The following is a 27,864-nucleotide window of genomic DNA, read 5'->3' as shown; positions in this document are numbered from 1 at the left end:
ATTTAAAAAATCCCTCTGTCAGACCGCTAAAGTGTGTGGCACAGAAGGTATCGACTCCAAAGATTCAAACTTCCCGGAATCACCTAATCGACTCTCGCTCGTAACAGCCCTGGTAACAACCTTCATGGCTAGCTACTTCTCTGGCTCCCTTCGGCTTGATGAGTCATTTCAAGCGAAGGCTTTGAAGCTCAGGACTGGTCAGACCTTTAAAGTTGAAAACTGAATAAAAGGGACATCGCTAGATAGATAGTTTATCTGTTTGGGAGCTAGTTAGTAACTACAGCTAACTAGCTGTGGATTTTTTTAAGCGTGTTTTTTTTCTTCTTCTTCGAGAAAACTAACAGCCTGGTAGTCGTGTTGTTTACCGGGGACTTACTCATTTAAAAAGAGAAAACTTCTGCCAAACAAATAAAGCTTAACATTTTTACTATTATCTCTAACGCTCCAGCTGAACAGCTGTCCAAAAAAAAAAAGAGAGAGAGAGAGAGAGAGTAACGCTTCTGTTTTGTTTTTATCCTGAATACCTGTAGCGGTTTTAAGGGAGAAAAACAACACCAAGACAGGGGCACATTTTGTTCCGAGTGTGTGGAGAAATGTCCGGGCTGTCTTTAAAAACTCATCAGCAGGGGGAAGAAAAGGACAATCCGGATCTACAGAAGAACAGCAGACAGGTAGAGCTATCTGAAGAGCAAGCTCAGACCGTCTTTGTCATCCTCGATTCATCTGAATCGTTCAGTTTGCTCAGGTGAGTGCTCGCTGTTTGCTGTGCAGAATCATATTCCCATGGCATACTGCATGGCATGGAGAGTTTCACAGGCATGACACAACATCTGAACTGTCTTTTAAACATTACCCATGAGATCAATGATCAGACTTGTGACTGATTCCTAAATACCTCTTACAGTTTTGTAGAGCTGACATTTTGTTGCATTGTAAACACACACACACACACACAAATGCATGGACCAAGGTCTTGTTCTGAGTGCACTGTAGATTATTTTTATGGATATATAAATTGACAGAATTCAAACATTTGGTACATTTCGGTAGATATGTCCATCTTGATTGATTGATTGATTGATTGATTGATTGCAGCCTTTAGATTTTTCTTCCTGAACTTTCCACCAGTTGCAACGTGTTAAAATGTATATTCTAAGCATTTTTTTAAAAAAAATGTTAGGGAAACTTAAGAAAAGAGCTAAAGGGTGATAATCATACTAATCATTTGCAGTTAAATGTGGAGTTTTTTTTTTTTTTTTTTTTTTTGAGGTTTGTGTGAAATTTCGCTTTCGGTTAGTCTTAGAACTACCGTGCAACTAGGAAATAAAACACGCTGCGGACGTGCCGTCAGAGGAAAATAATCGACGGTGATGTGGCGACGTTACCGACGACGCGCCGAAGTCCTGAAAACGTCTGATCTGATTCGTTTTGTTCGTCTTATCCCACAGCGGTTTCCCAGACGATTTGCAGTTCCTAATGTATTCATGGTGAACAACGCGTCGTACTTTTTACCCGTTTATAGTTACGTTAAACGCCATCCGACGTCCAACGAAGCAAGTGAGTTCCTGTTGGTACTTGCAGTACATCCTAGCGGCTATAAAGAGTCATTCCCTCATCAGCCTCTCGTCCTTTCACGTGAGGTCAATAATGCCGGATAAGCAGCTTGTTCTGTTTCCAAGAAACCGCAAACTTCTCTGTCCTGCGGTGGAAATCTTACCGACCGTTGCAAAGTGCCGACACTGCGTTGTGCAGATAACGTAATGGAACTAGCTAAACCTGTGTCTTCTGAACGATCCGATTCTTTCACAAAGCCAACAACGATGCATTTTTAACAAATTAATAACACAAACGACAATAAAAAACGTTAATAATCGTAAATTGTGAGTTCGGGCCTCGGTGATCAATGAGCCTGTTAAGTTTCGGTACTTGATTTTCCTCGGTAACGAGCTAAAGACTTGTGGCAGTAGATAAAGGCGGTGTGGCGACAGAAAGGAAGCCATCATTCGAAGTGTTAAAGATTGAAACGAGTTGTGCTTTGCGACAAAAGCGCAAGGGTTTGAATTGAGAGTGAAACATCTGTTGCAGCTGTATAGATGCAGGTTCACGTCTGCGCATATTTTGTCTGAGGTTTATGAACTTTTAGCACCTCGGAGAGCATAAAAGTGCATTTTGACCTAGTTGTTGATTACAACTGCTGCGTGTCACATTCTCTCATCTGACTAACACTTTGCTGTTCTCAGCACCAATGTGGTGGTGGTGTTTTTTTTTTATGCCTGTATTGTGACACTTTTATAGATAAATCATCCAACAGACTGCAGACTAAGCGCTCAGCATTTACAGGAAAAAGGAAGTGGGTTTGTGTGACTCTCGCAACCGGAGTGCTGATCGAGGCTCGGTTAAAGCTTTCACTCCGACACGCATAATGATCCAGAGGACAAGGACCTTGTTTGTGTCGAATCTAAGGGCATATAGATGGGGGGAAAATAACCGACCACAAAGACCGTTTATGTTCAGCGCTCACGTTTGCAAACCCCGGGTGGTAAATCTTTCAACAATTCACCTAATTTGAGCCTCGGCCTGATTCCGTTCGAGAGTTGTTTACTCATCCGTGTGGATAAACATTGATATGTTTTTTTCACACGGTAAGTCGTTTATTTATATAGTTAATGTGGTCTGGAGGAAATGGTTCAAATGGGATAACGTGCCCTGGGAAAATGAAAACGTAAATAAAGAGATGGGAGATAGAGGTTTAACGGAACTCAAACCCCCTTATTAAAAGTGATTTTAAATAAACAAAGGGCTAAGCATTTGTAATAGGGATTACATAAAAATCAGTACTGGATTGGGATCAGTCTGGGACGTGAACACGCCTTACACGTGGGTTACATCGTCAGGTAAAATAATGAAATAATCTGATCTGATATCAGTGTCGTAAAATGGAAAAATCAATATGATTCATGTTTAAAGGGCTTAAGACCAGAGTGACTGCTCCTTTATACACGAACACCATATTTCATTGGGAAAATGTTCATAAAAGTCTCTATGTATCATTTCTAAGACAGAAATGATCAAATATCGCGAATGGATAACATGATTTAAAAGTCAGGATAAAAAGATGAAGCCTATTGCATTTTGTGAGGAAAAAATATTCCATTATTGATTAAAATTAACCACTGAGTAAAAAAGAAAAAAACTTTTCGGAGGCTCGTTTTCACAATTTGCGATGCAACTTGCGGAGTTTTTTGTGCTTTTTTCTGTGGAAAACTACTTGAATTGGCGAAATCGCAATTGTCTTTCACAGTGATGTTTGTTGGTAAACGAGGCCTTTTAGCTGTACTCATGTTCGAAGCACGTGAATCGAAGAGGACTTTGGCTGAACGCGCGTCGTGATGACGTCACATGACATGTCTCGGCCCGAATCTGCGGTACTTTTGAAAAATCGCAAGCTCGTCCAACTATTTCCTTGTAAATGTAAATGCTTTGATTTTGCGTTAATTTCCATGATCGTAAAATCCTGGACGGACTGGAAAACAGTTCAGATCTCTATAATGATGGGAGACAGATTAAAGGGAAAAAAACAACACCACAAAGTGTCTTAGTAAGCTGTTTCTTTAATTGTACTGGAGCGATAGACACCATTCTTCCAAAAGAACATTCCCTCAGTTGGGATTTTTATGGCGATGAAGAGCACTAACACATCTCCCATGATAAGGTCTGGTGAATGTGAAGGCCATAGCATATTACGTAAATCATTTCCACCCTCATAAAGCCATTCAGTGAGTATTTGTGCCCTTTGGATGGGGGCGGGATCATCCTAGTAGAGACCACACCCATCCAAGTAGAAACATTTCATCATAGGATAAAGGTAGTCAGAAGGAGGAACTAAAGAGACTCCATTTGTTCCTTGACTTTGTCAACTGTCTGATTTTGATTCGGCGTGCCAAGATTAGATCCGTTTTAGTTTTCTAGTTGTTTAAGACATTGAAGTTTGAGACAGCCGGATCAGACTTTTTACAGCACCGGATGAGGGTTAAGGGTCTTCCAGTCACTAACCCTGAGTCTTTAACCGCTGAGTCTGTTTAATAAATGTAAAATCCAACCACAGATTGCCTTTGATTGGTACAGTGGCTTTCTGGTATGTAAATAATGTTGTGGCCTTTTAATTACTACAGATCATTAAGTCTCGTGCTCAAATGAGCACGAAGAGCCACTTTATTATTTTTTTTTGCAGACACTGAAATGTCAAGAATCTGAGAGACAATCCCACAACCCAGTCTCTAACGAATCTGTTTGACGTTAAAACCGTTTTCTTTTCTTTTTTTCTTTTCTTTTTTAAATGTGCTGTCCTTCTGGGACTGTTGAACTGCGGTGTTTTGAAGAAAAGTCACAACGCAGACAGTTTAATAATTGAAACCATCACACTTTTTTTTTTCTTTCCTTTTTTAAAAAATAAAAACCTGTGTTTTTCCAGAAAAGAAGGGCACCATGTTACGGCTGTTTTCCTGCCTTCATCCTGAGCTTACATCTGAGAGGAAATGACTCGGCAGAGCTGCCTGTACTGTTTTACTGCTTAGGGTGAAGCTTTGCTGACTGCAGGGAATCTCATGACTGAAAGAATACCTTTGTCAACATTTGTCTATCCGCATAAAACATAACTGAACAGAACTCGTCTTTGCCACGAGTTTTTTTTTTTTTTTAAAAATTTGGTTTATTTAATTCAAGTTCAATTTCTGTCATTTCTATTTTATTTTCATTTTTATTTATAAATATCTACAAGTCCCAGTCTCACCTGGTCTCAAATCTTCTTCATTTCCCCCTCTTTTTTATTTTCTTTCCTTTGTTTTTTATTATGTTTTATTTCTGTATATTTCTATTGTATTTGTTTATCCTTATATTTATTCTATTACACGCTCCGCCTCTTGGACGCGCTAACACTATGATTGACTTACGGAACTGTCCAATCACTGGCTTGCGCGTAAACCCGGACGCCTCGCCAATAACAACGAGGAGGCCGGATTCCGTCAGCCAATCACATCTCAGGAGGCGGGATTTATCTTTTTTTTTAATCCGTCTGGGTGAGCGGTTGCGTTTGGCTGAAGCGGCGCGATGGCGCCCTCTGTCGGTTCACAACATTAGTCTCGCTTCCTAATTTTAGAAACTATCGAGGTTTGTTTCGTAGTGCGCAACTCGAGCGATTTCCTGGTTGGAGGGGATTTATCTTCGTCTGCGGACCTTTTTCGGACCGATACCGAGCAGAGGGGTTTTTTAAGATGTCCTCCGCGGTTTCGTCTGATCTGGTTAGTGCGCCGGAGCGTTAATCTGGGTAACATTACGGCACAACATGGCCACAACACGGGGAGGGACAGAGCAATGCTTTTAATCGTTTCCTCCGGAATGTTGCGCTGCTGTTTACGAGTTTCGCGGCAGATTACACGGAATGGGGATGTTGTGTCGTTTAGATAGACACCGCACTTTACCGTAAAGAGTAAAAGTAAAAATAAATAAATAAATAAATAAATAAACGGCTTGTGTGTTGGTGGAAATCCAGCCTGGCTGCCGTGACAGCTTGGTCCGGCGGCGTCCGGGGTCTGTTTACATGCTGTACAGAGCTGGAGGGCACAGGAATGTGTGTCCTTTATTCACCAGCGCTATAGATCAGGCGAACTAACATTACTGACCACGTGACCATAGCTGATGGGGAACTAATATTACAGAAATATACAAGATCGTGTCAACTAATATTATAGAATTGCAGACGATCTTGTCAACTATTATAGAAATGTAGGTGAGCGTGTAAAGTAAAATCGTAGAAATGTAGCTGATCGTGTAAACTCATAGTATAGAAATGTAGACAACCGTGTAAACTATTATAGAAATGTAAATGATTGGGTAAACTAATATAGAAATGTAGATGAGCGTGTAAAGTAAACTTGTAGAAATGTAGCCGATTGTATACACTATTATTATTGAATTGTCGATCGTGTAAACTAATATGGAAATGTAGGCGATCGTGTAAACTATTGTAGAAATGTAGATGATCGTGTAGACTAATAGAAATGTAGACAATCGTGTAAACTATTATTATGGAAATGTGGACGATCGTGTAGACTAATATAGAAACGTAGACGATCGTGTAGACTAATATTATAGAAATGTAGACGATTGTGTAAACTAATATAGAAACGTAGACGATTGTGTAAAATATAGAAATGTAGACGATCGTGTAAACTAATATAGAAATGTAGATGGTCGTGTGAACTAATAGAAACGTAGACGATCGTGTAGACTAATATTATAGAAATGTAGACGATCGTGTAGACTAATATAGAAATGTAGACGATCGTGTAAACTAATATAGAAATGTAGATGGTCGTGTAAACCAATAGAAACGTAGACGATCGTGTAGACTAATAGAAATGTAGACGATCGTGTAAACTATTATGGATATGTAGACGATCGTGTAAACTATTATGGATATGTAGACGATCGTGTAAACTAATATAGAAATGTAGAAGATCATGTAAACTAACATAGAAACATAGACAATCGTGTAAACTATTATAGAAATGTAGACGATCGTGTAAACTATTATAGAAACGTAGACGATCATGTGAACTAATAGAAGCGTAGACAATCGTGTAGACTAATATTATAGAAATGTAGACGATCGTGTAAACTAATATAGAAATGTAGACATTCGTGTAAACTATTATAGAAATGTAGACGATCGTGTAAACTATTATTATAGAAATGTAGACGATCGTATAAACTAGTATTATAGAAATGTAGACGATCGTGTAAACTAATAGAAATGTAGATGATCGTGTAAACTAATATAGAAATGTAGATGATCGTGTAAACTAATATAGAAATGTAGACGATCGTGTAAACTATTATTATAGAAATGTAGACGATTGTGTAAACTAATATAGAAACGTGGACGATCGTGTAAACTATTATAGAAATGTAGACGATCGTATAAACTAGTATTATAGAAATGTAGATGATCGTGTAAACTAATATAGAAATGTAGACGATTGTGTAAACTATTAGAAATGTAGACGATCGTGTAAACTAATATAGAAATGTAGACGATCGTGTAAACTAATATAGAAATGTAGACGATCGTGTAAACTAATATAGAAACGTAGACGATCGTGTAAACTAATATATAAACGTAGACGATCATGTAAACTATCATTATAGAAATGTAGACAATCGTGTAAACTATTATTATAGAAATGTAGACGATTGTGTAAATTAATATTATAGAAATGTAGTCGATCGTTCCATTCCATTCAAGTGACAAGTAGCTAAAATAACTATAAGAACCATACAATAAAATGTGATGTTCTCTGCTGTACCTAACCCTGCCCTTCTCCCGTAACAGACTGTAAAGTAGTGTACTCGAAGCGTTCTGCATAGACCGAGTAAATACTATTTCATGCTTAAACATTACTTTTGCTCATACTGTACTCTCAGGTTTGACGTTGGTCTTCAGTTTGTAGTGGCCGTGCTTGACGGTTTCAGTATTAGTTGGTCTCTTTCTGCATGTTCTTTTTTTAGTTCCATTTTAAATGCGGTTAGCAGCTCTTGTGTTAAAAAAAAAAAAAAAAAAAAATTTCAGTATGTCAGTAATATCAAGAGCATCAAAACATTCCTTCCTCTGTCTCTGTGGTTCTTCTTAGTTCTCGGTTTCACATGCACTGCTTGTTTGCATTGATTTTGCAGATTCGAGTCACGCTGGTCATTAACGATGATTTGAATTCAAAACTCGAAATGCGTGCAAGTGGCTGCATTTACACTGCAGACCCGCTGTTTCCCGAAACAGATCGGATCATGTCGCGTGTGTGTAAACGGCACGGATCGGGTCTTTTTGTTTTCACATCTGATGTGTGTGACTTGGATATCCTACTCAGAAATATTTGATATCTGGTCATTTGTTTCTCATCTAAACGCTCGCGTTTGATTTCATTCTGAAGTTGTTATCATCGCGAAGGCGAAAAACCTTAAGTGACGCATGTGAATCACTACGCGTAATCAGGAGAGTCCGGGTGAAATAAATCGTCGTATTTATTTGTAGACAGATATAATCGTTTAAAAACTGCGAGGACATTTTTTTTTGTGTCCAAGGCCGAGCAAGGATGTCCTGGCTCCGGCTTTCTTATCTTTTCTACAACCACAGTGATGCTGTGGGCAAGACGTAAACACGGGTCAAGTCTTGCGTATGTGTAAACAGGTGCGACGAAGAAATCTGATCTGTCTCAAAATATTATTGTGAATTGTGTATCCAGGCACACAATGTAAACACAGCCATGGATTCACATAAGCATCTCCTGGTACTGGTCTCATCAGGTTGCCACCCACTCAATTACGTTCGTGACGTATGAGTTCTGGAAATATTTTCTACAAAGCAGGATTCGTCCGTTAGTGAGATAACTGGTTCATTCTTGGTCCCAAGCCAAAGTAACCTTGTTCACCCTGAATAAAAGCTGCTATAAATCAAGCACAAGCTAGCTCACTAATCCTCTAGTCTGGCTTCGTGATATACTGCCCCCGTGACCTTTAGGTTCACCCAAGCAGACTTTCCCTGAAGAATCGTCTCTACGTAGGTTTGCCCAGTGTTGGGAAATATTTCTTGCTTTAAAGTGTTTTTCTGGGTTTTTCCCCTCCCATCTCTCCTGTCATCTCATCAGAGTGGAACCACTTTTACCCGAGTCAGGAATCGTGGCTGACATCGAGGTGGACGGCATCCTCACATCTGATTCAGAGACCTTTTATCAGCTCAAGAGTCAGCCCATTACAGTCAGGTGAGTTCGGTATACGTTATAACGTGGATTGCGAAGGGATGTGGACACTGATGGTGACTAGAAGGTTGTGAGGTCTAATCGTACGACTGCCACAGAACCACAACTGGGCTTTACTTGCATATATGTATGTATGTATGTATGTATGTATGTGCATATATATATGCATATATGTATGTATGTATGTATGTGTGTATATATATATATATATATATATATATATATATATATATGTGTGTGTGTGTGTGTGTGTATGTATGTGTATATATATATATATATATATATATATATATATATATATATATATATATATATATATGTGTGTATATGTATATGTGTGTGTGTGTGTATATAATATATATATAATGTGTGTATATATATATACATAAAGAATTTTTTTAAGTAGTGCATAACAGTCAAGCATTTCGATGCCAGTTCTGTCATTGTTGAACAAATTGTAACCTCAAAATTTTTTTTTTTTTTTTTTTTGAGGAATTTTATCCCAGGTTTTCCCAATTTGGTCATTTTCCTGCCAGTTCCCACCCACTAGCAAGCTCTCCCCTTCATCTGAGGCACACGAAGCCGCCACACACCACATTTTCCACTTTTCACACTGCGGCTCGGAGGAGAGCGCTATCCGCCCTCTTCCGCATACACGAGCTCACGATTGGTTAGTGTCGCCCTGATTTATGGGGGATCCCACATAGTGCAGGGCCAATTTCATTCTCTCGGACTCCTGGTCACGCACGGCTGCGGCATCGTTGGGATTCATGCCCGCGCCGACAGAGCGAGCGCTTTTCTAATCGCGAGTAATTTAAGCGCTAGTAAAAGTTCATCCAGCTGAAAAAGTAATTCACCGAAGGGGAAAGGACGCGGGTTAGTTCTGGTAGAAGTCACTTTCATTTTCCACCGACTTAACGTAGGTGAACTTTGACCTGGCCTTGTGAGGCAAGTGGACAGAATTGCAGTCTCTTTGGTCAGAAACAAATCGGGGAGCTGCTTATTATTAAGTATCAGTCACACTAGACTTTTGCTTGAGCATTTTCTTTCTTTTGTCTGGGGAAAATTGTCATCTCAGCCACAGACATGCTCTAGGTCTTTTGCGGTAAAGCTTGGCCTTTTAGCAATATCGGCAATAGATATTTCTGCAAAACGCGTATGTACACTGTTTGACGTGTCCGGTATTGACGATCACACTCAATATGACAGAAAGCAGTGTTTTCTAGCTAAATGATATTTAAACGTCGAGATTTTAGCTTTGTTATCATCTTTGCCCCATGTTTGTGTGTTTAACAGTTAATGTTGGTCATGAGATCCATAATGAGCGCAGCTCGCTACATTATTATGCCAAGGCCTTAACTTTGTAATCAAACTCCGTGCTGCTTCTTTCTTCCCCCAAATCCGAGCTTACAAAAACAACCCTGCCCCAGTGAGGAATTCTTGTTGTCGTATTGAAGATTTGATTACACCTGATTGACCAAAGCGTTGCGCAACTAGACACCTTTCAAAGGTCAAAGAAGTGTTTGGGGAACGTCTGCGGGCTGAACTCTCTCACAGCCACGCTGCTCTCCAGCTTTGCATGCTTCAGCGCTGAGCATGTGTGAGCACATCTGCTTGTTGTTGTTGCCGTTGGCTGCTTAAAGCTCTGGGACTTCCCATAGTGACTCAGCACAACGGCGGCCTTCTCGGGAAAACATACGCAGGACTTTTATGGGAAGTTCGACATTTTGCGTGGGATTTTTTTTTTTATCTCATTTTAATTCTATTGGCTTTCTCGTGTGTTCGATTCTGGGAGGTTGGGTTGCCAGATTTGTTTGGCGGTTTATTCTGTTACAGTGAGTACAGGTGGGCTGTTTTGGCTTTATTAGATCACTGAAAAACTCGTTCCATAACCTAGAATCCTGCGACGTGAGCAAGCCATCATTCAGGAAAGGCACTGCCGAAGCAAAAACATCAGACAGGTTGATCATATTTTCTTATTGCGCAAAAGAACTTATAAATATCTTCATAAATGTTTCCTAACGTGTTATATTTAGCTTTGCAGATATGAGATAGTAGGTTTGTAGAAGAGTAAGGCTTAATGTTACACCTTACTAACAGTGTAAGTGGTGAAGTGAAGTGAGGATACAGAAGCTGGAGGAACTATAGGGGGTGTGTGTGTGGGTGTGTGTGTGTGTGTGTGTGTTGTCAGAGCGAAATGATTTGAGGATATAGGAAAACCAGACAACATTGAAGACTTCTAAAAAGTTTTTAAAAATCTCACTGTGTATGCAGTATATAGTTACATATATACAATATACCTGCCTAAACCACTCCCCATTCCCAGCCATGTACACAAAGCTCCGCCCCCAGAACCTATGGTGATTCGACGAGAGTTTTTACATCAGTAGTCATTTAAAGCCTAGTGGTCACTGATGGACTAGTAGTACATTTCGTTATATTCATTTCCCAAATATCTTTATCCAGAGTGGCTTGTGATTGAGAGAGAATACAGAAGAAGAAAAAAACAGGCAGTAGTGAGTGAAGAGTTTTGCTCAAAGGCGCAGCAGGAGGCTTTCTGACAGTCCTGGGATTTGAACTCACCACCTTCTAATTTCTAGCTCAGACCCTTCAATGCTAGTAGTAATTTGATGGCACGTGATGGTACCGAAAGCTGTAACCTAGAACTATTTTATCCCTTTTTGCTGTCTCCTTTAGTGGCTCAGTTGCCCCCGCTGCTCCTGCTGTGGCCCTGAGCACATCCGCCATGTCGTCACGGGTGTTGATGAGGCAGGAGCTGATGAGGCAGCAGGCGCAGGACCAGGAGAGGAGAGAAGCCCAGCAGCAGGCGTCCAGCGCTCAGCTTCGGCCCACTGACTCCACTCCCGCCATCTCCGTCTCGTCCTCTCTGCCCAACGCTCGCCCCACGACCACACAGGTCCCCGTGGAAGTGCTGAAGGTATGTTTGCTTATGGGGACGATCTCTCGGTGTACTCTGCTATATAAACACTGATTACGATTTTAACGGTGATGACATCATCATTTATTTGTTGTGAAATGCTTTGGTAAGGTTTAAAGGTGCAGTTTGTAATTTTAAAAAGTGTTACTAGACTTTTAGTAATGCTATAATTTCAACCACGTGTTTATAAAAAAATTCATTTCCGGGGGCCGTACAATGGATTCCGCTAGTTTTTTTCTCTTCCGGAAATTCACCCAACCCCCACCCAAAAAAAAAAAAAAAGGACCTATAGAGCATATTTTGTTTTGTACCTATGGGGTGGGGTCTAAAAGACAAATGACAGTGTTTATGTTGCAGTTGCACTTCACCTTGCTGGCAGCTAATTTACAAACGGCTTCTTTAACCATGGGATTTGCATGTGTGCTGCATTGTGTTGGATATATTATATTAGCAGCGTTTGTGAAAGACTAAAGCACCTCTTTTTTTTTTTTTACAAATGCGTACATTCTCGGTGAGATATAAAGACGGAGTGTCGATTAAGCAACCAAATAATGTGTGAAGTGTGTGTTTATTCTGCTTCTCCTCAGGTTCAGACGCACCTGGAAAACCCGACTAAGTACCACATCCAGCAGGCTCAGAGGCAGCAGGTGAAGCAATACCTCTCTCACACCCTCGGCAACAGAGTGGCCAGTCAGACGCTGGCCATGTCGCCCTCGCCCCAATCAGGCTCCGCCCCCGAGCTTGCCAAGGCCGTCAGCAGCACTCCCAGCAGCCCTCTGGCTGTGCTGAGTCTCAACTCCCATAAAGAGGAGGTAATGTCAAAACCATGACAAGCTCATGATCTTTCACAGAAATCTCATTATACGTCATACGTTACTGCACGGTCAAGTTACAGAAATTTCTTTGCTTATGAGCTTCGCGATTAGCGATAAACACGACCGTTAGGTTTTACTGCTTAACCATTAGTGGCTATATATAAGACAATTTGAAGGGGTTATAGTTTGTTTTGTAGTGGTTACTGCTTTTAACTAGCACAACAGACGAGGCATATGCTTTGAATCTGAAGTGGGAAGGAGAAACATGAACTTCCCTGTCCACTGTGGTTTTTGTTGTTGTTGTTTTTTTTTCTTTTAAAACGAGCCATGTTGACGGTTTGCTAATCATGCTAATCAGGTAAGAGTATGGGTAAATAAATTGAAAAATACTCTGTGAAAACTCTCCCATTTCTGAGCTCTAGTATGACTCATCTCTGGTAGGATGAGCTGCCTTCAGCAACAGTCCACAACACGGGATCTGACACAAAAGCTGTGATTCTTTGGAAACTAAAGTCGCTAATATTCAGTTCATTCTTTTGAAATACTTTGCTTGGTCCGCACCCACACTTTCTGACAACTTCTGCATTAGTGTACGTCAGATTTTGGGATTTCAGTCAAAATTATACTTTCACATTTAGTAGTGAACAAGGTGAATATGTTTTGGCCTGGATGTGATTTATTTATTTTTTTTTTTATTTTTTTTTTTATAGTGGCCAGACATCTCTGTAAAACAATAGTTAACAAAACAAAGACTTATCCATAGTCAGTCTCACACCGTTTGTGGTTAGCACGCTCGGCTTGAGTTCTCCGCATGCCATTTCGCTAAACAGTGTGCGTTTTCATTTGGCTTAGCAGGTGCTGCACATAGCTTGGCGAAACCTGTTCTTCAGCAGTTTTGGCTTCCAAGAAATGTCTGGCATCCATGTGGCATTAATAGGTTTAAACAAAATAGGGCACCATAATGAACTCCATAGACCGAACCATCCAGACTACCCTTATCCTTCGCGTAATATAACATTTAACATATAACGTGTGGATTGATTTACAAAGACACGTCAGTATTCATTAAAAATTCATTTTCAATCACCCGTGTGTAGTTCGCACCTCTGAAGTCGGTAATTGTTTCCTTGAATAGAAGCATCCGAGACCGGGGGGGTTTTTCAACCGGTCTATATATAGTATAAGGCATAAGGAAATGCAGGCCAGAAAAAAAGAAAATAGCTCATGTTGGATTATTTATTTATTTATTTTTATTAACCTTTGCCGTCAAATGTAAAAGGATGTAACGTAGAAGCGAGGGACAATTAAACAAATAAAAAGAAAGTCTAATATGATGGTGTACATGAGAAGATGGCATTCATTCGCTGTATATCGACTATATATTGCTACATGAATAGTCCTAGTTAATCGCTGCAAAACTGGTTTAATTGAACATGGCTTCCACCCTGATTATTCTGCAGCTTGCACTATAGCACAACATGTAGTACATGAGAAATATTTATTTGATTAAGAATTGCTAAAATTGTGTGACTGGTAATTGTGCACACAATTGAATGTAGCTACGTAGCACTAATTAGAGTCAGTTGTAATTCGTACGCAGAACGTAGGGAACGTAGCGCGTTTTTAGTCGTCGTCCGATCGATCTGACGTTTCCGTTCATCCGTTGTGCCCTTCTGTGAAGAAATCGTGCCCATGGTTTAAAGGATAAGCTGACCAATCACTCATCTGCTATGCTTACAGCTCAGGTGTAATAAGTGCAGTTCATAATTCTATCCATAATAAACAATATCTACGAATACAATGCAGCGTCCAATTTCTCTAGTGTCCTCTGTGCGTAAATAAACATTTCTGTAGACTTTACAGGGACAGTATGCTTCATTAATTGAATTAATATGTACTTCATTTTGCCCTGGAATGTCATTCTATGGTTTTCTGACTGAAAAGTAGTAGTTGATTGTAGTTCCATCTGAGGTCTGAATAGAGATGTGCACAGATTCAGTATTAACTACAGACTCGACTCTGAACGCACGTCTGGAAAGTATGTTGTCGCGTATGTAATCTTTGCTGAATAATGTCTAGGCATGTAGGTGGGGCAACTGTGACCTGTTCAGGGTTTTTATGACCTATTAAAGAACAGGAACTGAAAACTTCTCTTATTGCCCAGTGGCGCCGCACGTAGCCTTGTGTCAGTCAGAGATTTCTGCTATCCTAAGACGGCTTAGAGGGTAATATTTTGATATGATCCTATTACGGAATTTAATTCGGTAGCTGACGTCTGATACACGTCGTCGTGCCCCTTTTACACTAATGTGCTTAGTAATTCATTCTTAGAGGAGTTTTATTATTTTTTTCTTATTTTTAAAAGGAGTTTCGGATTTACGATCAGAGATGTAACTCATGTATACAACGCCGCTGGAGCCACCACTGCTCCTGTGCTGTCAAATCACACCATTACCACTCTGGAGGTTTCGACTCAAACATCTCACTACTGTAGAATGATCCAGTCGTACGTACGGCTAAACATAGCTCAGGGGTGGGGCTAAACCCAAAAGCATAAAACGTGTATAATATGTAAACACGTAAAGCAAAAGTATGAACTGAACATGTGAATGACGATGTGCGTACACGCTGATAGCCTAGAATAGGTACTTTTGTCTCCATACTAATAAAAAACAAAACATATTGCTGTTGAAATTTCCACCTTTTGCTAAATACTCATATTGGGACATATATAGGCGTTTAGCAGCTATTAAGGAATCTGCAGGGAGGCGACAGGAAATATCAAGTATGAAGAAAGTCTCGGACAAAGAAAATATGGCTTGGCCCAAAATTTCACAACCTACTAATGAACAGTCCTGCATCTCAGAACGCAGGGAAGTCAGACCTGCTGTGTCGAGTTGCTTTAGCGGCTCTTTTTAATAGTCGGCACTACAAAACCGAGCCAGCTTAATCTTTAAATACACCCTATTTGGAGCCATGAATCGCTAAGCTATTTAGTAATTAATGCACTGTTGTTCTGATAACAGAGCAGCAGTATGTCTAGTTCCTTTATCGGTGTGTTCAGTTCCCTCGGTAAATACAATCGCACACTTTTTCAGGTCCTTGTGAAGTCGGCCAGCCCCTCTCGTGCACTCGCCGTTCAGTACCGCATTGTGCTGGTAAATATCACACTAGCAGCCCAATGGGCCCCTGCACACTTCGCACGCTTTGTGGGTTTGGCTATTAAAGCTCCACTGGACGTGCGACTCCTCCTTAAAAGTCCTGAATAATCCAGAGAGTGCGCGCTGGAGCCAGGCCGCTACACAGCCGCAACATGAAGTACACACTGTATAAGGTTAATGCTTGCGTCTTGTTAAGGCAGCAGGACTTGCACCTAGCGGGCTGTAATGTGGTTTAGCTGGTGTTTGAAATGACCTGCTGTATGTCTCATGGCAGTGTGGGCAGTGTGTCACCATGAAACTGCTGCACGTTGTGTTTATTTCGGACCTGTAAGAACGTATGACTCAGCACAGACGGTGACCGGCTCAAGGACCTTTTATGTTCGAGTGTCAAGCAGCTGTAGTTTTCGTTTTTTTGCGCATTCTCAAGTAACGATTTGTAATCGCTTTCGTTTCTTCGTTAACACGCAGATGGATGGCGTCATTGATGACATCATCAGCCTGGAGTCCAGTTACAACGACGACTTCATGACGCTGATCGACCCCGGCCTGCAGCTGCCCAACACGGTATGTCCCAGCGTCCTGGAAACACACCTTTTCTCGTTTCCAAGCTCATTCGACACCCTCATGGTCGATCGCGTAAACAGAGCAAGCGGAAGTTACAGGTGCGGTGGAGGTCCGGATTGATTTGCTCTGCCGCTTCGTAGGAGGCAGTTGTGAGGCAGAACTTGTGAATTTTGTGCTTTGGACGTTGAAAGGGAAACTCGCCGTGCACTTCCCGTTCAAGCAGATTGTTTAAGCACTATTGTTAGGAACGTGGACGATACCGATAGGATTTAGAATCCTATGATACGGACTACACTTGTGAGAGGTTGTTTATTTATTCATTTATTTATTTATTTATTTAACCCTTTGCGTGCGACATAAATAGCCATAGACGTCATAATCGGCGAGAACCGATAACTGAAAATAAGACAGAAAGACGAGCTTTTCCACCAGGTCTGAATGAAGGAGCATACAGGAGTGCTTTGTGCATCGTCATGCTGGAAGTAACCATTAGAACACGGGTAAGTTGTGGCCATGAGGGGAAGCACATGGTCAGCTACAACACTCACATGGGGCTTTTTAGGTTATTTGAATGCCTGCCGTTTCTCTCTTCACTCCAAATGTTCTGTCCTTGATTTTTCCTTGAGTGTTCAAAGGTTAGCGCTCGTGTTTAAAGGCGACGGTCTAGACGTGGTCGATAAACACCGTCTCGGATACTAAAGGAAAGTCTTGCAACCTTCGAGGCATGAACTACACGCGTGTAAGTTCCATGATCTGAGTGACGCACTCTGAAATTTGTCTTAATCAGCTGCGTGACCCGACTCTTTCCCTGCGTAAATACTGCTGTTTATAACCAGACGAACCCAGATCCAACTCTGAATGCATATCCGCATTTCATTTATGACCAAACCGACGCTTCTTTGCAGCGGGTTCTTCCCGGTTGAGAAAGGTTAACGTTGCGCCAGACGTGAAATCTGATCTGTCAGAAGACATCCGATGATCCGAGAGGGACGTTTCTCGTAAACGGCGACTGCGCGGCCCTGCTTGAACGCACCGATTAACTACCACGTTTCGACATAGCACTGAATACAATGAGTTTAATTCAACCGGCATTTCGGGAAGCATTTGTTGCAGTAATTCTTGCAGTCATAATTACTTGCGTGTTGCCACCAGCGCTCAGGCTTCGGCATGTCGCTAATGAACCGGCTGCTCTTTGGATCTGTGCGGTTGAATTTGTGCAGGAGCTCTTGGAATCCAGTAGTTCTCTGGAAACCAACATACACTTCTGACACATGGTTACCAAAGGGTGGGGCTGGGTGGGGAACACACTCTGAGTTACACAGACTGAGGGGGGGTTAGACACACACACACACACACACACACTTATATATACACACACAGAGGCATAGGTTTTTTTTTTTATGTGTGTGTGTGTGTGTGTGTGTTAAAGCTGATAGCCAACAGTGAAAGGTTTTTTTTTTTTTTTTTTTTTTTTTTATCTGAGAGATATTTCCCCATTCTCAACGTTCCTTTTTTTTTTTTTTTTTTTTTTTTTAAAGCTGTGACAGAAAGAGGAACAAGTGCATGCTGTTAGAGAGTTAGGAGAAGATGAGGATTCTGGTTTTAGTGTCGGAGAATGAAAAGAAAAGGCTTAAGACTGAGGTAAACTGGGTACTTTTTGCTTTCTTGGTTTTGGGAATTACCATGACCGATTCAGCAGGACGTAGTTATGTCGATGTTGCCTGTAACAGGTAGGACGTGTTTGTTTGTTTGTTTGTTTGTTTGTTGTTGTCGTCGTGTTTTTTTTTTTTGGCGTACAAATTCAGTAGCTAGATGAGAAATATGGGTGTAAATGATTCTCTGTGTGAATAAGGCTTAGGAAGTCGTGTCCGGACGGAGTCGTCAGTGTCTTGTAGACTACGGTATATGACTAATGTCCGAGAGCGCACATGTTCGTGTTCGAATAGCAAAAATCGCAGGCACTGAGGAGAAAGAGGAAGCTCTGAAGGACGTTTAAATACCATTCATTCTTTGTTGGCTGTTTTTGAACCTGAAACGTCCTCACTGAACTTTTTGAATCTTTAAACGTGTTGTTCGTCGGTTCCTTAACGTTAAACCGTGACACTCTCGGGCATGATCGGACCTAAAAATGCAGAAGTTACTGTTACAGCTTTTATTGAATTGCACGGATTCATTTATTAGAGGGTTTTTATGGTTATGTGGATCCTTGGGGGATTTTGATAGCAGCGCTGTTGCTAGACGTCTAAGAACACGGTATCGCACATGGCCTTGGAATATTGTTATCGTTCGAGCTCGTTCCACATCGGGTGGTTTTATAGAGTTATCGCATGCAGTGCAGGAGACGCGTTGTTTTTGTCTGGCGAACGAGACGATGGCCGCACGACGTACGTAAGTGAATACTGGATCGAGCGTGCCCGTGTGGTATGTGGAGGAGGTATGCGTGTGGTGTTCTCGGCATAGTAACCGTCACCAGCACAAAAATGATTCGTGTTTTGGAAACGGGACGTGAGCGTTCCAAGGATGGGCGTCTGGTGTGTTCCTTAGTGCCGGTTATGGCTGACACTTTTGGCTTTCCAAACCACGGGTGAAGGAAATAAGACTGGAATGACCGGAAAGGAAAAAAACGACTTTCACTTCGGAGTTTTTAACTGTTTGTCATTGAGCTTTGTTTTTTTTTTTTTTTTTTTTTTAGTCTATACAAAGATACACGATCCAGAACGGGGGTTTGTGTATGGACGGATTGTGTTTGGGGCGTGTGAAATGGCAGTTCGGAGATATCCAATCTATTTCGCGTTGTCCTAAACGCACATGGTACACCACGCCACGCCACGCCGTGCTGTTGCGGTGTTTAGATAGAGGCCGCGCAGTGAGTGGGCGGGGCCTGATTTAACACTCTGCTCTTGACCGTTTCCAGCTGCCACTCTCAGGAAATGTCCTGGATGTGTACAGCAGTGCCGGGATGACCACGCCCACCATTACCGTCAGCAACTCCTGTCCCGCAAACCTGCAGAACGTTAAGACGGAGCTGACAGGTAGTCAACCTGATCATCAACCTTGTATGTTATTCCTTTGGGTTTTTTTACTTCACACCCCATCAAACCTTTCTGTCTTTATTTCTGCACCGCCGCTCCTTCGATCTGTACCGTATATGCACGTCTGTTAGCTTCAATGACAAAAGCATATGAATTACTTCAGTGGCCGATATGTCGCATCGATCATTCCTAGCGTTGTGGTGTTATTCCCAGGGTTTGAAATGAACAACAGCCCTAAGGGGTAAAAAACTGCAAGTTATTCCCCGAAGTGAATATTTTTGAATTATTTATAACATGTACAATTTTTTTCCTCCAGCTTTCTCCCATTTCAATCGTAGACGATTCCCATTCCATTCATTTTACGTCGAAGTTCACACACGTTCACCGTCACAGGGCAGCTGATCGCACTGAGAATAGACTTAACTCCAGCCATTGGTTGAAGTCTGTTTTTTTTTTTGTTTTGCAGTAGTGCTACATCATCAGTGCTACATCAAAAAAAAAAAAAGATTTAGCAATGAACAGACCTCCGTCATTAAAAATGATCGAACCCAGACTTCCTTCCCGTCGCTCTGGCGCCGTATGTCTCGCCGTACGGTTGGCGTCTGAGGATAGACATGACCCCAATTATATTTGTACGATTTTAAAGTTGGGCTTAAAATGAGCAGTTCGCAAGCGCAACCTGAACTCAGTCCTACCGTATGCAACCACTGTACCGCCTGTGCTTCACGGACACTCTTTATCGCATGGATTTTAAACCAAGGAAATTGTGCTTTAATTGCTGTAGTAGTAGATAGATGGAGACAGTAAGAAATGTCCTTGATCCGACCCGATTTTAGAAATCCGCCCATAACCTTTCACGTTCCTACTGAGTAGTGTTTGGTATTTGAGAAATCCTTCTTACTCCCATGATGTTCTGAATGTTTTCAGATGCCGAAGCGAAAGCTCTCATTAAGGAACGGCAGAAAAAAGACAACCACAACCTCAGTGAGTTTCATCTGCTCTCGACTCCAACCCTTTGATCGTGGTTTCTGAATCATGTTGAACTTTCATTTCCATGTTCTCGTTAACGAAAACCATTAGTGACCAGTCTCTTGAAGATCATCCGTTATCGTGAACAGAGAGATAATCAAGCCTGTTTTAGTAAAGAATTTGATCAGTTAATAGTAGTGTTCTACTGCGTTACTAAGTGAGTTTATTCCTTCACAGTCGAGAGGAGGAGGAGATTCAACATCAACGACCGCATTAAGGAACTGGGAGAGCTCGTTCCCAAATCCAGTGACCCGTCAGTATACCAGTATACTTCGCTCCTTCCATTTCTTGCGATTTTTCTCAAATATTTCTCGAGTTTATTTATGGCACTTGTTTTTGTTTATTAGACACTTGAACTTAAACACGTAAACACTGTTAGTGATGCCGTGTGAGCCGGGGATCGGATCCAGTCTGGGTGTGTAACCGTGCCTCTGTGCTTTTCCTCTTGTATTCAGTGAGATGCGCTGGAACAAGGGCACCATCCTGAAGGCGTCGGTGGATTACATCCGTAAGCTGCAGAAGGAGCAGCAAAGGGCTAAAGACATGGAGCAGAGGCAGAAGAAGCTAGAGAACACCAACCGCGCACTGCTGCTCCGCATACAGGTCTGATCTCTTTCGCTTTCTTCTTCTCTTCTGCTTTATGCCCACCTGCTGTAGAGAGTTTCATAACCGTGCGCGTGAGGATCAGGCGTCAGAAGTTAAACGGCCCTGTAATCCGACGAAATGAAAATAAACGCCTTCGTTATGTTGTCTTGGATGTTGGTTTAAGTTAAAGCTACAGGCAGATTGTCAGAGCGGTGTGAAGTGCTTGAGGGCAGTGTCGAAAGTCGTGAGCCAGCAAGAAAGCTATTGAGGTGTTGTGTTATTATTCGCAGGTATCGGAGGTCATGCGGGTGAAGTGAACCAAGAGTCATAAACAAGGCACTACTTTAGAATTTCTCAATCTCTGTTAAGGCATGGCCTCTCCGTGACTCCGACGTCTGAGAGTGAAGAAACAGAAAGGTAGAAGGAAGGGAAGAAAGGAAAGAAAAGGAAAGAAAGAAAAAATAAAAAGATTGAAGGAGGAAAATGGAACGTAAAGAAAGAAAGAAGAAAGAACGGAAAAGGTAAGAAATAGAAAGGAAGGAAAAGGTAAGACAGATAGGAAATGGAAAGAAAGAAGAAATGGAGGAGGGAAATGGAAGAGAAATAAAGAAAGGAAAAGATAAGAAAGGACGGAAAATGAAAGGAGGAAAAACATAGAAAGAAAGAAAGAAAAAGGTAAGAAATAGAAAGGTAGGACATGAAAGAAATGGGGAAAAAAGGGAAATGGAAGACCGAGAAAGAAAGGAAAAGGAAGGAAATGGGGGGAAAAAAGGAAGGAAAATGAAAGACAGGAAAGAACGAGAAATCAAAAGAAAGGAAAATGGGCGAAAGAAAGAATTAAGGAAAGTGAAATATAAAGAAAGGAAAAAGAACAAAGAGAAAAATGAAAGGACAGGAAGAATCGAATAGGGAAACAGAACAAGAAGAAAAAAATAAATACCCAAAAGAATGTGATTTTTCTTTTTAAACTTAAAGTGATGCATCTGGACGATGTGACAGATTCCAGTGCTGAAAGGAAAGAGCTGAAATGACCGTTGCGTGTTTAGTAAACTTCTCTACAGTCCAGCAGCTCGTGTGTTCAGGTTGTGTGATTGCTGTAACTCTGGTCAGCGTTTGATATTTAAGTTGTTGTTTGTTTCCCCTCGGTGTGGTTCGGATCAGGAGTTGGAGATGCAGGCTCGTCTCCATGGCCTCGTTCCCTCTCAGGTCTCAGACTCCATCGTCAATCACCACCATCAGCAGCAGCAGCAACAGCAGCAGCTCACGTCTGTGCAGCACACCGCTGAACCTGTCACCACAACGCTCCTCACTCTGGGCGGCCCAACATTAAACCACACCCACGTCTCCTCTTTACTCTCCCCTCCCCCTTCTGCCTCTCCGGTGGGCGGGGCCATGAACGTCCCGTTGGACCTAGGAACTCTGACTTTCGGCGAGCTGGATGACCACGCCTCCTCCATTTTCAGCCCCGGTCTGATGGCCGGAGAAATGGGCCTGAGCGATATTCTGATGGATGACGGCGGCGCCGACCCCCTGCTCTCCTCCGTCTCACCCGGAGCGTCGAAGACCAGCAGCCGCAGGAGCAGCTTCAGCATGGAGGAGGACTTGTGATGGACGTGATTCACGATTGTGCGATTTAACTCTGATTACCAGGCTCTGTTAGCCAAACTCGGCTAATACAAGGCTCGACTTCTCCATTCCCGCTTGTGCACGTCGCAAAATGGGCCAATAGAGGGCAGTGTATCCCAAGGTCAATTGTCATTGTAATCATAGTACAGTTTAAAAAAAAAAATTTTTAAAAATGAAAGAAAAGACGCCAAAAAAAAAAAAAAGATGCAGCATGGCTCTTGACCCCTGCGCTGATGAAGAGACGCTCTACAAATTTTACCTCAGCGTTTTAGGGGTACTGCAGCTTACAAAGGATTGTAGGAGCGGAGTTGTTAAGAAGACGACGTATGATGCTAGCAGATGTGCCCACTGACCACGCATACATCACATACACATGATTTATTTTATTTATTTATAATCTGTTTTAAAAACAGCACCTTGCCCCTCCCCCTTCTCCCATCTCCCATCAGAAAACAAACTCAATTATTACAAAGACAACAACACAGTAACACCGCATAGCTGTTTATACAGGGTTTTATGACGTGCAGAAAAAGAACCGATGAGTTTAAAGACTTATGAACAGCGAGGGTATTTCCTGGACTATAAAGCTGCATTAGCGATCGTAAGAAGCTCGGGTTAATTCACGTTTAGAGGAGAGAGAATAAATCTGTTAATAGTGGCGATTATTATTATTAATAATCTATGATCTCTGTATAAATTAGAGATGGGAGCATCTGTGTAATTATAGACACGTTTTCCCCACAGATCAAAAAAAACCCTACAAATCTTCTAAAGCAAGAACGTGTAATGCTTTGACCTTTATCATAATCAACGTGTCCATTCTAGACAGTAGGTTTCATGTCCTACAGCCAATATGTCCTACACTAAATAATGAAATACTGCATATCGTTCAATATCACCTCTATTTCATTGTTTGGTGTGCTTAACTCATCCATTGTTGGTTTGGTTTGGATTGGATTGGATTGGTTTTGGTTGGGAGAATGCTTCCTAGAGTGCCTCTATAATTAAGAAAAGGTGTTTAAGAAAAAATAAAAATAAAAAAAAGAACGCTTTGTCCTACAGGATATGATGGAATCTTTACCACGCCTGTTCATTCGGGATCATTTTCTGCGGTTATCCATAGAGGTCAAGAATCGATAGTAAAAACGTACCTCAGAGGCCGTGAAAAATATCCCGCGTGACTAAAAGCGCCGAGATGGAAATACCGTCTATGCATTCATTTTTAAACTCTGATGTGCAGTGGACTTGGAAGTCACTTTGCATAGCGTTACATTAGAGCGACACTCTCGCTGTAGCGAACCGCGCAAGAAGAGATCGTCTATGCAAAGAGTTTAACCAACACTATATGACGTAAAACCTTAGACACAGTCCTTTTGTTTTAAAAGGACAGTAAAGACGGGGAAATATATATATGTAAACTATATATATGTAAAAAAAAAAAATGTATAACAAATGAATATGCTTTATTGTGTGAAACCTTTTTAAACGTAGCAAACTGGAGCTACTCTTTATAGTAAAAAGGCCACAAACTACTCTAAAGCTGTGTCCGTGATTAATGTCACTTCTGCTAATTACAATTAGGAGCGAATTATTATTATTATTATTATTTTTGTTGTTAAATAAAAACGGGACAGATTGTAATCACATGTTACTAACTCGAGTCATTTTCTTTCAGGCAAAAGAAATAAACGCAGCTACTTATCTGATGGATTAAATGTATATTTTGTGTTCGTTGAGGAAAGGAGATCTCAGCAGTACTCGGTCGAATAAACCGTTTCGTTAGTTACGAGCTACTCGGTGTTACGAGCTACGACTCTTAATTAAAGATTTGAATCTACACGTCGAGACGCAATCGTTTTCTGTAATGATGTCGATTTACACGACAGTTTAACTTTTAAGGTTAATATTTTTACATGTAAGGTGACGTTACAGGATCCTGCGAGAATCCCGCATCAAGTTTTTAATCATCACGTTAATAATTTCCGTGACCCGACCTCCACACGTAACACGACTGGAATCGCAATATTAGGCTTTATATAGTGCCACGCGTGGCATATCGACGATTAATTCGCCATCACGACTGCACGCCCGTAGGTTGTAGATTTTGTTTCGGCGCAAATTCAGGAAGCTGGTCACTCCTTCACGTCATGTATCTGTACTTTTTAAAGTGTTACAAACGTATGAAGATGACCGCGTCGGGTTAAGGCGGTAATCCGGACTATGTACGTGTAGATCGTGTCCTATAGTCCGGAAAATACATCCCGCTTCAGGTTTAATGTTTGTGGTATGTTGGCATGTTGGCGAGTGAACCATCTTTAGGCAAAAAAAAAAACAGCTGGAAATGGTTTAAGTGAAGCGGGTGAAAACTATAATGAAGACATGTTCATAGGTGTATCATTGTAGGTGTATCAGTTCCACCTGAAAGGGACGGTAGCACTGTGTGTGTAAGTGTTGGTGTGTGTATGCGTGTTCACGTTTATGCAAAGAGAAAGTGAGCGCGAGAGGACACGTGTTTTAAAGCTCTCTCAGGAAAATGAGCGCATCCTGTTCAGATTTGCTTTCATTTCCTGTCGGGAGATTTTGGCTCCCTGCGGAACCGTCCATGACGATAGTGGAAGTCTATTAAAGCTCGTTGTTGTCGTCGTCGTCGTCGTCGTTAAAATAACCCAAATCACTGCTTCAACACTCGATGGCCTAATTCCGCTCTACCAGTTTCTTTCTGCCAGGATGACATCATTGTTTAAGATCGATCAATCGTGTATCCGGCGAAAACGATTCAAATCGTCGGCTCAGTTAAGACTAAACCTACACTATTACATTCCAACGCGAGACGAGGACGGCTGAATATATTTAGACACACTTTGTTGTACAAGTTTGTGTTTTTATCATTTGCTGTGCGAACATTCGTTCTAATCTCTTCACTTTTTCTTTCTCTTGTTGTTGTTGTTGTTGTAGATGATGCAGTTTAATTTCACATCGACACCAAATGAACAGCTTTTAGCTCTGAACTTCTGAACTGTGAGGCATTTTTGGAAGGTCGATGATCAGCGTTGAAATTTTTTGCTCTGTGTCTGAACCTCCCTCGCCGTCGTTACTTCAGGGGATGAGCGGACGGGATGTTTTGCTAAATCGCCATTTCGGGTTTTTAGCTGACGTTTCAAAATGGCCCGAGTTCAGCACGTCTCGTCCGTGAGCCGACCTTCACCACGGACGATCGCGAGTTATTGAGTTGATTACGTGAGTGAAATATGATACAGGTAAATAGAAGAGGCATGGTGTTTTGTTTTGTTTTTTTACATTTTTTTTGTTTTTGTTTATTTTCGGTTGCCAAACTTCACCCAAATTCTGTAGTTCCTCTGAAACTCCAGTCTGCCTTTGATGAAAAATCCAACCTGATGCTTACGTAACGGTGTTCACGTTGTTTTTCTGTGTAGTCGGGAGACGGGAAGGAGCACAGAACGCTTTTAGAATTTTGACTTTTACTGATGGACTGAAGTGTAAAAGAAAACCGCAGCCTGAAAACACATGTTTCTATTGAAACGTCTGAGGTGTGGTGGTCAGTGATCCTGGTGCTAATTTGTCGGTCGGTGCTGTATTTTCGTTACTCCCCGTACGTTACCGGGGGATGTTTTTATTGCTTGTTCAATTACAATGGCGTTCATCAGGAGTAAAAATGAAAACCGTCTCGAACATAAGTGAGAACGTTCGGATTTCGTGATCCTCGAAACAGAACCACAAAAAAAAAAAGCGCGGTTATTTCTTTCTTGCCGTTTTTTCCATCGACGTTCACGTTAAAACCAAACGCTGGAATCGAAGTCGTTTCTGTACGACGCAGTCACGCCGAGTTACCGCACGGAATGTTCTCGGATAGTTAGCGATGTACGGAATGATGAGAACGATGGTGTTGGCGTTAAAGTTTGAGCGGGGTGTACTGAGAGAGCCGGGCAGACTAAATGACTAAAGCGCTGCTGCATCGCTCTTATCAGGTAGAGGTGTCTGTGAAAGAAGTTTAAACATAAAGCATAATATGCAAGTTCAGGGTGTGTGTGTTTTTTTTTGTTTTGTTTTTTTTTATTAGATTTTATATGCTGTTAATGCTTTGCGTGAGTCAGGTGTTAAACGTGTACCAGTGTACCGCGTATACGGAGCGGACTCCCGTACCGTTTAAAAACCTCTCAAAAACTGTCCACTTTGCCATAATAGTACTAACTACAAGTGCAGTAGTTTTCCACTGGATTGTACCGTAAAGGCTTGAATGTGACATTACAAAAAGAAGTCTATTTTCAGATATTTACTCAAATCTAGGTTGCTGTTTTATTTGTAGGTCTTAAATATTAACGATACCCCAGAGTAATGGACGGATTTATCGTTGTGCAGGTAGCGAGACTGTTTTTAATTTCCTCAGTGGGAAATGTCGAAGTCACAAATGCCTTCCTCTTTTTAAAAGGAGAAAAAAAGAGAGAGAGTTGTCGATGTGGGCGAACGACGGGAACGTTTTAGATGAAACGAAAGTGATCTAGTATGCATAAATCTGAAGTCTATGCAATGGAGTGTGGCTTGCGGTGCGTGAGGAGTCGTGTCTGGCGTGTGTATAAAGAGCTTTCTCATCAGTGCTGTACAGAGATGCATGCTTGCGTCATGACTCGAGATGCACAGGAATCGCGTAGTATATAGATATATAGATATATAGATATAACGTAGCATACTCAAGCCACTTGTATTCACTCCACAGGGAAATCACTGTCCTCATATTTAGTATATTTTTGCAAAAAAAAAAAAAAAAAAAACCCAACAAAGCAAACGTGGCATTTCTGTAGACATTTTCTTCAGCGTCTTTTTTTTTTTTTTTTTTTTTTTTTTTTTTAGAAATAGCAATACGTTTCGTTCATCTATTTTTGTAATACTTGAAATAATGTGCAATTTATGTTATGATTTAAAAGAAACAAACAAACAAAAAAAAAAACCCCAACTCCTAACAGCCCTGCATTAGTTTTATTTTTCCAATCATATGTACAGGAAATATTAATATTATTAGAATTATGACTAATAAATAAACCAGAAAAAGCGTCTTTTAAAACATTTTTTAATGCGTCTACAAGAAAGGGAACGTCTGAACCGTGCTGAGCGTCTCTATGGTTAGAACTCCGTGTGTTCCTTGTGTCTGAACTTTGCATTTCTGTGTCTTTACAGCTCCAGCGTAAAGCAAGCATCATTCATTTCAGTGGCTCTGTTCAATGTGTAGTTTCTTCTTCTTTTTTTTTTATTTACTTTTTATGGAAAACATATAAATAAAGTTTGAAAATATCA

At 41.2% G+C, this 27,864-nt stretch overlaps 1 protein-coding gene across 7 annotated transcripts; it reads left to right on the top strand.

Moving 5' to 3' along the window:
- The first annotated feature begins 116 nt into the window (after positions 1–116).
- tfe3a (transcription factor binding to IGHM enhancer 3a) lies at positions 117–27,864 on the top strand. 7 transcript variants are annotated; one of them, XM_017467949.3, is made up of 10 exons: positions 117–745; positions 8,697–8,810; positions 11,505–11,745; positions 12,333–12,557; positions 16,190–16,285; positions 19,200–19,317; positions 20,245–20,301; positions 20,524–20,611; positions 20,802–20,949; positions 22,093–27,864. In XM_017467949.3, exons 1-10 carry the CDS (start codon positions 594–596, stop codon positions 22,537–22,539), a joined length of 1,686 nt encoding a protein of 561 aa, XP_017323438.1. In that variant the 5' UTR covers positions 117–593; the 3' UTR covers positions 22,540–27,864. The 7 variants fall into 7 exon arrangements, with proteins under 7 accessions (XP_017323438.1, XP_017323437.1, XP_017323436.1 ...); XM_017467948.3 differs by having other exon boundaries at positions 19,200–19,341; positions 20,524–20,599; XM_017467947.3 differs by having other exon boundaries at positions 19,200–19,341.

This window comes from Ictalurus punctatus, chromosome 5, assembly GCF_001660625.3.
Source record: "Ictalurus punctatus breed USDA103 chromosome 5, Coco_2.0, whole genome shotgun sequence".
Lineage (NCBI taxonomy): Eukaryota > Metazoa > Chordata > Actinopteri > Siluriformes > Ictaluridae > Ictalurus > Ictalurus punctatus.
Note: the sequence above shows the minus strand (reverse complement) of the source record. Positions and strands in the feature narration are given on the sequence as shown.

Excerpts from the sequence above, each read along its gene's own strand:
- tfe3a (XM_017467947.3), top strand. The coding sequence starts at position 594 with ATGTCCGGGCTGTCTTTAAAAACTCATCAGCAGGGGGAAGAAAAGGAC. Across the intron at positions 11,746-12,332 it reads TCCCCGTGGAAGTGCTGAAG|GTTCAGACGCACCTGGAAAA; the intron begins GTATGTTTGCTT and ends GCTTCTCCTCAG. Across the intron at positions 16,286-19,199 it reads GCCTGCAGCTGCCCAACACG|CTGCCACTCTCAGGAAATGT; the intron begins GTATGTCCCAGC and ends GACCGTTTCCAG.